Consider the following 15,194-nt stretch of genomic DNA (forward strand, 5'->3'; position numbering starts at 1 on the left):
TTGGGTTATGTTTATTTGTCCAATTACTTTTGACCTCCTAAAATGTGGAGTGTTTGTAAAGAAATGTGTACAATTCCTACATTTTCTATCAGATATTTTTGTTCAACCCTTCAAATTAAACGTTACAATCTGCACTTGAATTCTGTTGTAGAGGTTTCATTTCAAATCCAATGTGGTGGCATGCAGAGCCCAACTCGCGAAAATTGTGTCACTGTCCAAATATTTCTGGCCCTAACTGTATGCAAACCACATACTTGCGGTAACATGACTGTCCTTCCCCGGCACCAAAGAATATGAAATGTGCATGATGGGAGAATTCACAAGTCTGCCGTGGCATAGAGTGGTTGCAGACTTGTAGCCTAAGGCCAGACAACTCCACTAAGGTCCATTTAGAATACAAGCCAATTGTGGGCGACCGATCTTTGGAACACTTGCTTCACAATAATCAAGCAGTTATCAACAGACTGTAGATCACCCTACAAACGAGCAAGGTGTATAATATTTGTCAATTGAAAAGATCTTTTGGTTTGTGCAAAAGATAATCTATCGCTTCGAAATAATCAAGCAGTCTTAAAAAGGCTGCGGATCACTCTTCAAATCAGCAAAACATTTTTTACTTGTCGACTGAAAAGATCTTTTGGTTCGCACAAAAGATAATCTATCTTGGCAGCACATCAATTTATGCAAATAGGATATGTGCTGCAAAGGACAATGGCAGGTTATGCACACGGAAAGATCTATGTCAGATGGTTCAGTGCACACATGAAGCCAGGTTGGCTTATGTAAATAGGAATTAAACAACCGCCAACTGGCAAACAGTGTCCAGATCAAAGGTCAGATAACGCTGAACACTGCAAAGTGTGAATGGATCCTAAAGGTGCATTTACATTACTTGATTTAAGCGACACCAACCAGTAAATAAGTACAAATTTTTAATAATATATGACGTTTTATGACGTTTTAACATACATACCACACTTCTCGAAAACACAAGGTTCTGTTTACACACAATGATGTGCTGCCAACGACTATGATAATTAGTTCAAACCAGAAGATCATTTCACCCAATGAACGAATATATTGCTCATTTGTAGGGTGTAAGGCAGTCTGTTTAGATTGCACGATTATCGTGAACGAGTGTTCATGATAATTGTTCAGTGTAAATGGTCTTTAAAGATGTGATCCAGTATCAACAATATCCTTTCTAAATATCTATCTTTACACCCTACCCACTTTTGTAATTGCCTTTATTATACATTACCCTACACTTCTCCCAACCTAGCTAATCCCTAAACTTTTTTTTTACTAAACCTCCTGTGACGTTTTTTTTTAGAGGAGTAGAGATGGGTGAACCCAAACTGTAAAGTTCGGAGTCTGTACCGAACACCTACTGTTTGGTCACGAACACCGAACACGGACTTCACCATAGACTTTCTCACTGTGCTAGCGGGAACCTCACCGAATTCCCCGCAGTTCAGGGACTGGGAAAGCAGCCTCAGTGACCTGCGGTAAGCTCAATGATGTCCCTGCTAGTCACTGAGGCTGAGATCGCAGCAGCTCATTCACCACTGGTTCTCAGCCTGGGCAGTTGCATCTTGGCACTGTCCAGGTTGAAAACTGTTTATCCTGTTTAAACTATTTATCACCCAGACATGGATTACGGTGTGGGACAAAACTACGGACAAGTGGGGAATATGTTTGTTATTTTTTATTTTTGTTTTATTACAGGAGACAATGGCTTTAATGTAATGGACAATGACGTGAGTAATGTTTAATTTAGAAACATTAAAGGAGTCTCTGTCATTCTTTCAATTAAAGGACTTTATTCTGGCTGTGTGTTTATATATAATATAACTATAGCAGTGTTCCCCAACTCTGGTCCTCAAGAGCCACCAACAGGTCATGTTTTCAGGATTTCCTTAGTATGGCACAGGTGATGGGATTATTGCCTGTGCAGGTGATGCAATTATCACCTGTGCAAAACTAAGGAAATACTGAAAACATGACCTGTTGGTGGCTCTTGAGGACCGGAGTTGGGGAACATTGAACTATAGGATTAGTAATGGAGAGGCATGTTATAGATGCTTCTCCATTACTAGGCTGTCGGCTTGATGTCACCGGACAATACACAGGTGATATCAACCCCACAAATATGAACCCCACTTGCCATTGCTACAGGACAAGTGGGAAGAGCCGGGCAAAGCACCAGAATTGGTGCATCTAATAGATGAGCCTTTACTGGGTGGCTGCAGGCTGCTGTTTTTATGCTTCGGGGAGGCAAATTTCAATGGCCCCTCACCAGCCTGAGAATACTAGCCGCCAGATGTCTGCTTTAGCAAGGCTGGTTTGTTTTAAAAAATAGGGGTACCCCATGTTGTTTTTTTAAATTATTTAAATGATTAAAAAAACAACGTGGGGATCTGTCTATTCTTGATAACCAGTCTAGCTAAAGCTGACAGCTGAGGGTTGCGGCTAACAGCTGGGAGTTTTGCCTGGCTGGTTATCAAAACTACAGGGGAACCCATGATGTTTTTCTAAATTATTTATTTAGAAAGTAGGGGCCGGCTGATGAATACTCCCATCAGCCGCTCCTGCTCTCGCTGTTATGAGCGGCAGCAGGCATAGGCTGATGGGAGCCATTCCCATCAGTCCATGCTATTTGACAGCGTAGGAACCGTGGCTGTCTGACCAGTGGTAATGATTTTACCACCGATCAGAAGCAGTGTTTACCACGCTGTCATGTACATGACAGGTTGGCAAACACTGGATGTTCAGGCCCCCCATTCAAGTAAATTGGGTCTAGGTTCGGGTCTGGGTACAGTTCTGGTACCCGTGACCAAACTTTTTTTTAACTGTTTTTAACTGTTCAGCTGAACCTGCTGGACCCAAACATCCAGAGGTTCGCCTATCCATAGAGAGGAGTCTTAAATGCATCACAAAAGGCTGGGTTTGGACTCATCGCCCACAGCATCTATCACTTCCCCTGAAATAAGTAGTCATCAGGGGGTGTCACTGGTGTCACTCACACTGCTTCTATCACTTCCCCCTTATGACAATTCAGTTGAGGTGCTTGAAGCTGTGGGGCAGTGCTGGTCTTAAGGTACCTTCACACATAACGATATTGTTAACGATATCGTTGCATTTTGTGACGTAGCAACGATATCGTTAATGAAATCGTTGTGTGTGACAGCGACCAACGATCAGGCCCCTGCTGGGAGATCGTTGGTCGCTGAACAAAGTCCAGAACTTTATTTCGTCGCTGGATCTCCCGTGGACATCGCTGGATCGGCGTGTGTGACACCGATCCAGCGATGTCTTCACTGGTAACCAGGGTAAACATCGGGTAACTAAGCGCAGGGCTGCGCTTAGTAACCCGATGTTTACCCTGGTTACCATCCTAAAAGTAAAAAAACAAACACTACATACTTACCTACCGCTGTCTGTCCCCCGGCGCTGTGCTCTGCACTCCTCCTGCACTGGCTGTGAGCGTCGGTCAGCCGGAAAGCAAAGCGGTGACGTCACCGCTCTGCTTTCCGGCCGCTGTGCTCACACAGCCAGTACAGGAGGAGTGCAGAGAAGCAGAGCGCCGGGGACAGACAGCGTTAGGTAAGTATGTACTGTTTGTTTTTTTTACTTTTAGGATGGTAACCAGGGTAAACATCGGGCTACTAAGCGCGGCCCTGCGCTTAGTTACCCGATGTTTACCCTGGTTACCGGCATCGTTGGTCGCTGGAGAGCGGTCTGTGTGACAGCTCTCCAGCGACCAAACAGCGATGCTGCAGCGATCCGGATCGTTGTCGGTATCGCTGCAGCGTCGCTTAATGTGAAGGGGCCTTTACTCTCTGCTTCTATCTCTGCCCCCTGATGAAATCTTCTTTAACAGTTAGGAGCATTGTCGGAGGAGATAGAAGTAGAGTGCCAGCACTGCGCTCACCTCTACCATAACTACTATCACCATGGATCCAGGACGTCTTAGAAGGGTGATGATGCAAGAAACTTTAGTAAGTAACTGCAACGCTGCCAGCTGATATCGTCCTGTTAAAGGAGGGGCGATAGATGCTGCAGGGAAGTGAGTGCAGCCCCAGCTTCCTGTGACATCCTCTTTGAAACTTCTTTCAAACGAAATGTCACGGGAAGGAAAGTAAAAAAAAACATATATAAAGATTAGCTAAATGCAGATAGCTGACTAACCTTTCAGTGATCTGCACATTATCACCTACCTAAAAAAATTTTCATGCAGCATTTGTCTGCTCAATGCTCGCCCCCACAAAATATTGAAAAAAATAAAACTTTTCAACAATTAACTGAACATACAATATATTATTTAACTTAACTGCACTATTAGAAGCTCGCAAAATTCAATGCATAAGGAATCACACAATGGATTTAGAATAACATACACAGGAATAGAAAAGAAAAGGCAGCCACATCGGGAGCATGAAATCTCAAGAGATCTGACTCACAGTACAATAAACTAGCACATTTTTACTCCTTCGCTCACAGTTCCAGTTCCAGTTGAAGCATAGGAACAGAACCAGTCTGTTTCACATCACTGCATACTATGATTGTAAGGGTTTTGATAATTGTACTTGAATCCTGTTCTGTACTTGCATATGAATCCCCCCAAAGTAAAAAAAAAATACTGCATGCTTCCTAAAAACATTTATTCTTTGTGAGCATATCTCTGCACACTCTGACCAACCCTGTACGGCAGAGCATAGATGTTGCATAGCTTAGGTACAGGCTTTGTGCAAGTGTGTAAAGTAAATCCATGTACATAGTACTACAAAGTGCACATCAAGTCCATCTGAATCTCTATTCTTGACTCAAACTGTATGGTGTCTACTCCATGTGACACTGTGCTCTTCCCTAAAAGCAATAATTAAGGGGGAGAGCCTTTCCATAGCATTGCATTCATTGTAAAAACTAAAGACTTTGTAACTTGGTATAGTACCTGCACCAGTAGCTTGAGCCGTGTGATCCTCTGAAATGGCAAGATGAGGAACGAGGAAAAAGGGAGACCTCTGCAAATCGGATTTGTTTCCAAATGTGCCACTGCTTCCCGAAATTCTGTCCTTTCCTGACTGACAGACACAAATAGATACAAAAAGACAAACATTATTATAGGAGACAATATATGACTACAGTAAATCTTTTCAAGGTCTTTGCTTAAGGTCTTGGTGATTTATGTTCAGAAGCCAAAAATATCTGTAACATAGAACTGCTTAATGAGATCAGTTAGGCATTACACAATAATCTGAAAAAAAATGCTGAAATCTTCTTCCTGTAAGATAATGACCATTAGTGGTTTAGGGCTCGTATAGCTGGATTCCTACATTTCCATAGCAGTATGTACTGCCTGTATTAAAGTGAATCTGAGGTCTCCAGCTTCGTTACCAGAGGCAGAGTGCTACACTGTGATATTGAGGTTTCTTTTAGAGAACATTTTAGGTTAATGGTGTCCATTTGAGTAGACGTATTGACATTTCTGCTGGAGAAGAATATGGAAAAAGCTCTTGGTTTAGTGGGACTTGCACACACAATGTATGTGAACACATTGTCTCTTTCAGGTGGATCCAGCCTGAAACTCACCTGAAAAAGCGCAGTGGAACCAAATCTCAAAATGAACATAATGCACAGCAATGTAAAAGCGACATTGCTGTGCACAAGTTCAGTCTTTTGTTACTTCTTTTAACCTCTGCAGGGTTCGGAAACCATGAAAGAATTAAAAATCGGAACACACTGCATGCACAGCAAGTAGTTTTGACATTGCTGTGCATATGTTCATTCTACTTGGAGTTTTTTAGCTCATTTTCAGGTGGGTTCCAGGCAGAATATGCCTGAATTTTTTTTTTTTTATATACACACATCGTTAGGGGTACCCGGCAGTATTTGTCAATAAGTGACTTTGCTTACGCTTCTTTTTTCTGGAATTTGAGCTATAACCAGCTGGCAGGTTCCTGAGAAGCCGCCTGAAGAATGAATATGCTACTTCTTTTAAAGGGAACCTGTCACACCCAAAATCGAAGATGAGCTAAGCCCACCAGCATCAGGGGCTTATCTACAGCATTCTGTAATGCTGTAGATAAGCCCCCGATGTATCCTGAATTATGAGAAAAAGAGGTTAGATTATACTCACCTGGGTGGGCGGTACCGGGCCTCTCTGACCTTTCCCGGCACCTGCGCACTGCAGTACTTTGTTCTGCCCTCAACAGGGCAGACAAAGTACGCCTGCGCCGGAGCTGCAGCATGAAGACAAGAAGAGGACATCATCGTAAGAAGATAGGAGGCCCCAAGACCGGACCGCGACGCCCATCGAACTGGACCGCAGCGGGACCGCCCCTGGGTGATGGGGGCCAATAACCATGGTCCCTCTCCAGGCTATTAATATCTGCCCTCAGTCACTTGCTTTCCCACTCTGGCGGAGAAAATTGCACCGGAGCCCATGCCAATTTTTTCCGCGATTTAACCCTTTAATTTAATAGCTAGAGCCACCAAATTTGACACAAATACACTTCTTACATTACTAAAGAGTAATATGTAATAAAAGAAGGGATATGAGATGGTTTACTGTCGGATTTGGGAAGGAGATAGGAAAAGCCGGCAATTGAATTACCGGCTTTTCTGCTATCTAGCACTGTATGAAATACAGTGTCTCACTGACATATATATATCTATAATATAAGGCTGGGAGCGTCACTCTGTCCGAAGCCTTTATAGACTGCGCAAGCAGGGACGCGCCAGGAGGGTGAGCATGAGCTATATTCACCTGTCCCGTTCCAGCGCTGCCCGCCGCTCTGTCCTCCGGATCCTCTGCCTGTGACGTTCACAGTTCAGAGGGCGCGATGACACGCTTAATGCGCGCCGCCCTCTGACTGAACAGTCACAGCCAGAGGACCCGGAAGAAGCGGCACGCAGCGCTGGATCAGGGCCAGGTGAATATAGCAAGTGTCGGGGGCCTGAGCTAGGGGCGAATCCGGCACCTGACCCCCACAGCGCGCCGGTGTCCCCGCCTGCTCAGGCCCCCAGCACTCGGCGCCCAGCGACGATAGGTGAGTATGGTATTTTTTTCATATATATATCGCAGAAGCATATGGGGCCATCAACCATAATGGAGCGGTGTACGGGGGCATATACTATGGAGCATCTTATGGGGGCCATAAACCTTTATGGAGCAGTGTACGGGGCATATAATATGGAGCATCTTATGGGGGCCATAAACCTTTATGGAGCAGTGTACGGGGCATATACTATGGAGCATCTTATGGGGGCCATAAACCTTTATGGAGCAGCGTATGGGGCATATGGATGGGAGCAGCAAATTACAGAACGGTGGCGCAGCATGGGAGCAGCACATGACAGAATAGGGCAGCACATGACAGAACGGGGGTGCAGGATGGCAGCAGCACATGACAGAATGGGGGTGCAGGATGGAAGCAGCACATGACAGAACGGGGGCGCAGGATGGGAGCAGCACATGACAGAACGGGGGTGCAGGATGGCAGCAGCACATGACAGAACGGGGGTGCAGGATGGAGCAGCTCATGACAGGATGGGGACACAGGATGGCGCAGCACATACCAGGATGGAGACCATATACCAATATAAATGCTCACCACCCGGGCGTAGAACGGGTTCAATAGCTAGTATATATATATATATATATATATATATATATATATATATACACATATAGACAGTATATATGTTTTTTACGATTACTTGAGCCAATGGATCCATTGTATGTTCGTTTTGCAAGCCTGCGAGAAAATTTCGCAGCACGGATGCCATACGGATTACATACGGAGGATGCCATGCGCAAGATACGCTGACACACCCTGCCTACGGATGACATACGGATCACTATTTTGGGGACATTTCTGCATATTACGGCCGTAAAAAACAGGCCGTATTTTCATACGCTGAGTGTGACTCCGGCCTTAGGCCGATATCACCATCTGTAGCCAGAAGCCATGTTCACTCACAGTAATCACCACTTAAGGTATGAGCTACTTTGAGAATCCAAAAAAGATAGCGACATGGTATAAAGAAAATGGACATTAACATTAGTAAATGACGTTTTGACAAGTTAAGGTATTTAAATGAACAATTGTGCATTAGGGGATAATGTTTGTCATATAACATGCTGTGTTATAAAAAGGACGGGTTCACATGAGAATATATAAAAAAAAATTGTCAGTTTGATCCAGAAAACTCAGATGATTTTTTTCACACCTGTCTCCCGTTTTTTTTACAGTAGCACATTTTAATAAATTACCATAAAAGACCATTTACAGTTTTATATGTTACAGAATTGCAATTTTACCATAAAATCTTATGACATCGGGGTTTTTTGTGCACCCATAGACTTGAATGGGTGAGTGTCAACCAATTTAAGGAAGAAACTAGTGCATGCTGCGATTTTTTTCACACACGATATTCAGTACGTAAAAAAAAAATAAAAAAATTTGCTCATCTGCACTGCCCTTTTGAATAACACTGGTCTGGATGCCATCCGTTTTTTCCACTGACAGCATTCGGACTGAAAATAAGGTCACACGAACAAGCCCTTAGGGCAATTCCAAGTAAAAATCAATAGTCAGGTTCATTTATTACAGTCAGTTCTGTGGCCAAATTTTTTGATTATTTGAATTCTCATAACACATTAGAATAAAAAGCCATATATAACGTATTTCTGGTTAAAATGAATTAGAGAAAAAAAGCAAGATGATAGCTGGATTACACAGCTGACTACTATTTAATTACAAAAAAAGGGACACCATAAAAAAGGAAAGATTACAACGGTATATAGGGCATAGCGGGGCATCGCATTCTCAAAATATCATGTTACATCACGTTATGGCAATTGCTACACTATCGCCACTGATTTCCTATGAAAGAATAATCTACCTTGTTATCTTTTGTCACATCATAGATTTGTCTGATACGAGTGTTCTGTAAATGGATACATCCACCAATACCAAGTCCGTTTGACACTAAGGCTGTGTGCACACGATGCAGATTTGGTGCAGAATTTTCAGAATCCGCAGGTGCGTTTTTTGCGCGTTTTTTATGCGTTTTTTTATGCAGATTTTACCAATGGATTTCTATAATGGAGGGGTACAGAAACGCTGCAGAACTGCACAAAAGTAGTGACATGCACTTCCTTGAAATCTGCAGCGTTTCTGCGCAGATTTTTCTGCACCATGTGCACAGCTTTTTTTTTTCACATTGATTTACATTGTACTGTAAATCACAGTGCAGTTCTGCAGCGTTTCTGCTGCAGAAAAATCTGCTGCAGTTCTGCACTAAATCTGCACTAAATCTTCATCGTGTGCACATACCCTTATAAAGATTTCCAGAACTTGGAATCTCAGATATAGTAATTTTTCTTTAAAAAAAAATTGATGAAGATGTACCAACTAAACTCATTGCAAGAAGAGATTGGGCTCATACTCATCTGTGAGAAAAACGTACAAGTGCAATCTGATAAAAAATTGGATTGCACTTTGACTTACGGTATATCTCATCTGCGATTTTTATCTCAGCTGTAATCGGACTGAGAGAAAAAATCGCAGCATGCTACGATTTGCCACGTTTAACGGAGAGACTTCGCCAATGCAAGTCAATGGGTGTGATTAACAAAAATCCCAAGCCAATCGGACCACGCGAGTGAAGTCTGATGTTTACACACACGTCTTTTGAAAAACCGGCAATTCAGCAGCCGCGTACAGTAAAATCACAGCATGACCTGACAGATTAGAATAGATTACATACAGTTTATACACATTGAATAGATATAAAGATGTCAGTCACATATATAATTAGTACAGTGCTTGTGCAGCTTACTGTACATGTATTTCATTAATACATTAATATTTTTCTGAAAAAAATGGCATGGGCTTCAGCATAATTTTCCAAACCTGCACAGGGAAAATTCCCAGCTGGGGGCATATGTTTATAGCTTGGGAAGGGGATAATGCTGATGGAGCTTCCCAGGCTATTAATATCAGCTGACAGCTGTATACTTAACCTTACTGGTTATTAAAATGGGGGAACCCTCCCAAAAAATGACATCGGGTACCCCTATAATTAATAGCCACCAAAGGCTAGGCAGACATCTGTGGGCTGATATTAATAGCCTAGGAAGGGGCCATGGATATTGGACCCCCCAGGCTAAAAATATCAGCTTTCAGCCACCCCAGAAAAGGCGCATCTATAAGCATAGCCATTTTAATAACCAGTGAAGGCTAAGCATACAGTTGTGAGCTGATATTAATAGCCTGGGAATCTCCATGGGTATTACTCCCCTTCCAGGCTATAAACATCTGCCCCTAGATGCTTTCCCCCTGTTGGTTTGTAAAATTACATGGGATCCCACACCTTTTTTTTTTTTTTTAGAAAACTAATATTTATTAATTAAATACATGTACAATAAGCTGCACATGCACTGTACTAATTATATATGTGACTGACATCTTTATATCTATCTATTTTATGTGTATATACTGCATGTAATATATCTATTCTATTCTGTCGGGTCTATCTATTCAATGTGTATAAACTGTATGTAATCTATTCTAATCTGTCAGGTCATGCTGTGATTTTACAATACTTGGCTGCTGAATTACCGTCTTTTCATCTATCTATCTATCTATCTATCTATCTATCTATCTATCTATCTATCTATCTATCTATCTATCTGTGTATTGAAAAATATTTCCCTTGAAAACTATGTGTAAATGACAGAGAATTGTTCTATGTAAAAGCTCATGTTAAAATCACATTTCAATCAGATAGCAATCACATTGCATTCAGATGTAAATCAAATGCTAGGTGTGAAAAATTGGATTTCACTCGCATGAAAATCGCATGTCACTTGCATGACACTAGCCCTCCTTTTCTATACTGAAATCGGAACTTTTTTTCACGGTGAGGTGTATGAGCCCTTTAGGCTCTTCACTGATTGCAGTGGGAAGATGACAAAAGGTTTGCTCCAGCCCTTTCCTTGATAGCACTCACCCCTTTATCAGTGGAGGTCCCAGCGTGGCTCTTTCACCATGTTTGTAAATCAGAATCTGGTGAAAAGTGTGATTTTTCTTCAAACTTTTAGAGATATAGACACATACATATAATTCACCCAACTTCATCATTCTGAGCATGTCATGGCAAATATTTCCCACGTAGATAATTGAAATGCTCGCATCACAGCAATTACATAGCAAATAAAATTGTTGGGATAGCAAGTGTGCAAAGTCTGTGACTAACTATTGAGCCTGGACTAGATCCGAGGAGAACAATAACCCATTTTTTTTCAGTGATGAGAGGCTCTTTGAAGTTGTATTAATAAAATGTTCTCCAGCTCGCTGAGTATAGCAAGTGGAAATATTACTAGACTCATAGTAGACATAACCTTACTAGTAACTCATGTCTTCCTGAGATATGCAGTGTACCATCCTTTTTAAAGAATTTAAAGGTGAATTGTCACCAAGGTTTTTCTGCCTAATCTGAGGGAAGCATAATGTAGAGACAGAGACCCCGTCCATCACTTACTGGGCTTCTTACTGTATATTTGATAAAATCACAGGTAACAGGAAATTATCACTACAGGACTACTAAAACTGCTGACATGTAGTCCTCCATATTCATGAGCTCTTTATAACCCCGCCCCCATCACTGATTGGCAGATTTCAGTTTACTCTGTACATGGGCAGGAAGCTGCCAATCAGTGGTGTGGGCGGGGTTATACAGATTTCCGCATTCAGAAAACTGGTAAATCTGCAGCAAATAAACAGTGATTGCATCAAAATAACAGCAAGCAGCCCAGTAAGTGACACATTGCTGAAGTCAGGATATCTTCCCTTATATTATGCTGCTCTTAGGTGGGGTAGCAAAAACCTGGTTACAGATTCCCTTTAAGAAACATATACACATGTGAGAGGAAGCATAAGAGATGACAAGCACAAGTGCTTGAAAAGGTGATTGAATACTTGGAACATTTAGGAAATGAGATTATTGTGTTTTATGGATAATTACAGTATATAGAATCTCCTGCAATCCCTCCACTCAGCAAAGAACTAGTCATTTCTTCTGCTCCTCCAAAACCAGCTTCTCCACCATGACAGAAGATCAGCTCTCCACCATCCTGTCAAGATCACACCTCACCACCTGCACGCTCGACCCGCTTCCGTCCCACCTCATCCCTAACCTTTCCACAGTCTTCATCCCAACCCTAACGCACCTCTTCAACCTCTCACTCACAACAGGTGTCTTCCCCTCATCCTTCAAGCATGCCAAGATCACACCCATCCTCAAAAAACCCTCCCTCGACCCATCCTCTGTGTCTAGCTATTGCCGGATATCTCTTCTCCCTTATGCCTCCTGTTATGAAAGGCAACTCAGTAACACAATGTACATAGCGATCAGAGCACATACAGTGATCTGACAATAACCCAAAATAATAGAACGAGCTCTGAGACGTGGAAACTCTGTAGACCGCAATTCCTGATCCTCTCCAAACACAACTAGAGGCAGCTGTGGATTGCGCCTAACGCTCCCTATGCAACTCGGCACAGCCTGAGAAACTAACTAGCCTGAAGATAGAAAAATAAGCCTACCTTGCCTCAGAGAAATACCCCAAACGAAAAGGCAGCCCCCCACATATAATGACTGTGAGTAAGATGAAAAGACAAACGTAGGGATGAAATAGATTCAGCAAATTGAGGCCCGATATTCTAGACAGAACGAGGATAGGAAAGATAACTTTGCGGTCTACACAAAACCCTAAAGAAAACCACGCAAAGGGGGCAAAAAGACCCTCCGTGCCGAACTAACGGCACGGAGGTACACCTTTTGCGTCCCAGAGCTTCCAGGAAAACAAATAGACAAGCTGGACAGAAAAAATAGCAACAAATAGCAAAGAAGCACTTAGCTATGCAGAGCAGCAGGCCACAGGAATGATCCAGAGAAACACAAGTCCAACACTGGAACATTGACAGGAAGCATGGATCAAAGCATCAGGTGGAGTTAAGTAGAGAAGCAGCTAACGACCTCACCAGATCACCTGAGGGAGGAAACTCAGAAGCTGCAGTACCACTTTCCTCCACAAACGGAAGCTCCAAGAGAGAATCAGCCGAAGTACCACTTGTGACCACAGGAGTGAACTCTGCCACAGAATTCACAACAGTACCCCCCCCTTGAGGAGGGGTCACCGAACCCTCACCAGAGCCCCCAGGCCGACCAGGATGAGCCACATGAAAGGCACGAACAAGATCGGGAGCATGGACATCAGAGGCAAAAACCCAGGAATTATCTTCCTGAGCATAACCCTTCCATTTAACCAGATACTGGAGTTTCCGTCTTGAAACACGAGAATCCAAAATCTTCTCCACAATATACTCCAATTCCCCCTCCACCAAAACCGGGGCAGGAGGCTCAACAGATGGGACCATAGGTGCCACGTATCTCCGCAACAATGACCTATGGAATACGTTATGTATGGAAAAAGAATCTGGAAGGGTCAGACGAAAAGACACAGGATTAAGAACCTCAGAAATCCTATACGGACCAATAAAACGAGGTTTAAACTTAGGAGAGGAAACCTTCATAGGAATATGACGAGAAGATAACCAAACCAGATCCCCAACACGAAGTCGGGGACCCACACGGCGTCTGCGATTAGCGAAAAGTTGAGCCTTCTCCTGGGACAAGGTCAAATTGTCCACTACCTGAGTCCAAATCTGCTGCAACCTGTCCACCACAGTATCCACACCAGGACAGTCCGAAGACTCAACCTGTCCTGAAGAGAAATGAGGATGGAACCCAGAATTGCAGAAAAACGGCGAAACCAAGGTAGCCGAGCTGGCCCGATTATTAAGGGCGAACTCAGCCAAAGGCAAAAAGGACACCCAGTCATCCTGATCAGCAGAAACAAAGCATCTCAGATATGTTTCCAAGGTCTGATTGGTTCGTTCGGTCTGGCCATTAGTCTGAGGATGGAAAGCCGAGGAAAAAGACAAGTCAATGCCCATCCTACCACAAAAGGCTCGCCAAAACCTCGAAACAAACTGGGAACCTCTGTCAGAAACAATATTCTCTGGAATGCCATGCAAACGAACCACATGCTGGAAGAACAAAGGCACCAAATCAGAGGAGGAAGGCAATTTAGACAAGGGTACCAGATGGACCATCTTAGAAAAGCGATCACAGACCACCCAAATGACTGACATCTTTTGAGAGACGGGAAGGTCAGAAATAAAATCCATAGAGATATGTGTCCAAGGCCTCTTCGGGACCGGCAAGGGCAAAAGCAACCCACTGGCACGAGAACAGCAGGGCTTAGCCCGAGCACAAATCCCACAGGACTGCACAAAAGTACGCACATCCCGCGACAGAGAGGGCCACCAAAAGGATCTAGCCACTAACTCTCTGGTACCAAAGATTCCAGGATGACCAGCCAACACCGAACAATGAAGTTCAGAGATAACTCTATTCGTCCACCTATCAGGGACAAACAGTTTCTCCGCTGGGCAACGATCAGGTTTATTAGCCTGAAATTTTTGCAGCACCCGCCGCAAATCAGGGGAGATGGCAGACACAATTACTCCTTCCTTGAGGATACCCGCTGGCTCAGATAAACCCGGAGAGTCGGGCACAAAACTCCTAGACAGAGCATCCGCCTTCACATTTTTAGAGCCCGGAAGGTACGAAATCACAAAGTCAAAACGGGCAAAAAACAACGACCAACGAGCTTGTCTAGGATTCAAGCGCTTGACAGACTCGAGAAAAGTCAAGTTCTTATGATCAGTCAATACCACCACGCGATGCTTAGCTCCTTCAAGCCAATGACGCCACTCCTCGAATGCCCACTTCATGGCCAACAACTCTCGGTTGCCCATATCATAATTTCGCTCAGCAGGCGAAAACTTCCTGGAAAAGAAAGCGCATGGTTTCATCACTGAGCAACCAGAACCTCTCTGCGACAAAACAGCCCCTGCTTCAATCTCAGAAGCATCAACCTCGACCTGGAACGGAAGAGAAACATCTGGTTGACACAACACAGGGGCAGAAGAAAAACGATGCTTCAACTCTTGAAAAGCTTCCACAGCAGCAGAAGACCAATTGACCAAATCAGCACCCTTCTTGGTCAAATCGGTCAATGGTTTGGCAACACTAGAAAAATTGCAGATGAAGCG

General features: G+C 43.4%; 1 protein-coding gene across 4 annotated transcripts in view; it reads right to left on the reverse strand.

Moving 5' to 3' along the window:
- Positions 1–15,194, reverse strand: part of NGEF (neuronal guanine nucleotide exchange factor) — a 248,634-nt gene that overhangs the window by 56,101 nt on the left and 177,339 nt on the right. For all 4 annotated transcript variants that reach the window (XM_069727764.1, XM_069727763.1, XM_069727766.1 and 1 more), the window contains one exon: positions 4,955–5,084. In XM_069727764.1, the coding sequence (XP_069583865.1) occupies positions 4,955–5,084 (130 nt within the window). The remainder of the gene's footprint in view (positions 1–4,954; positions 5,085–15,194) is intronic.

This window comes from Ranitomeya imitator, chromosome 5 (genome assembly GCF_032444005.1).
Source record: "Ranitomeya imitator isolate aRanImi1 chromosome 5, aRanImi1.pri, whole genome shotgun sequence".
In the NCBI taxonomy this organism is placed as follows: domain Eukaryota; kingdom Metazoa; phylum Chordata; class Amphibia; order Anura; family Dendrobatidae; genus Ranitomeya; species Ranitomeya imitator.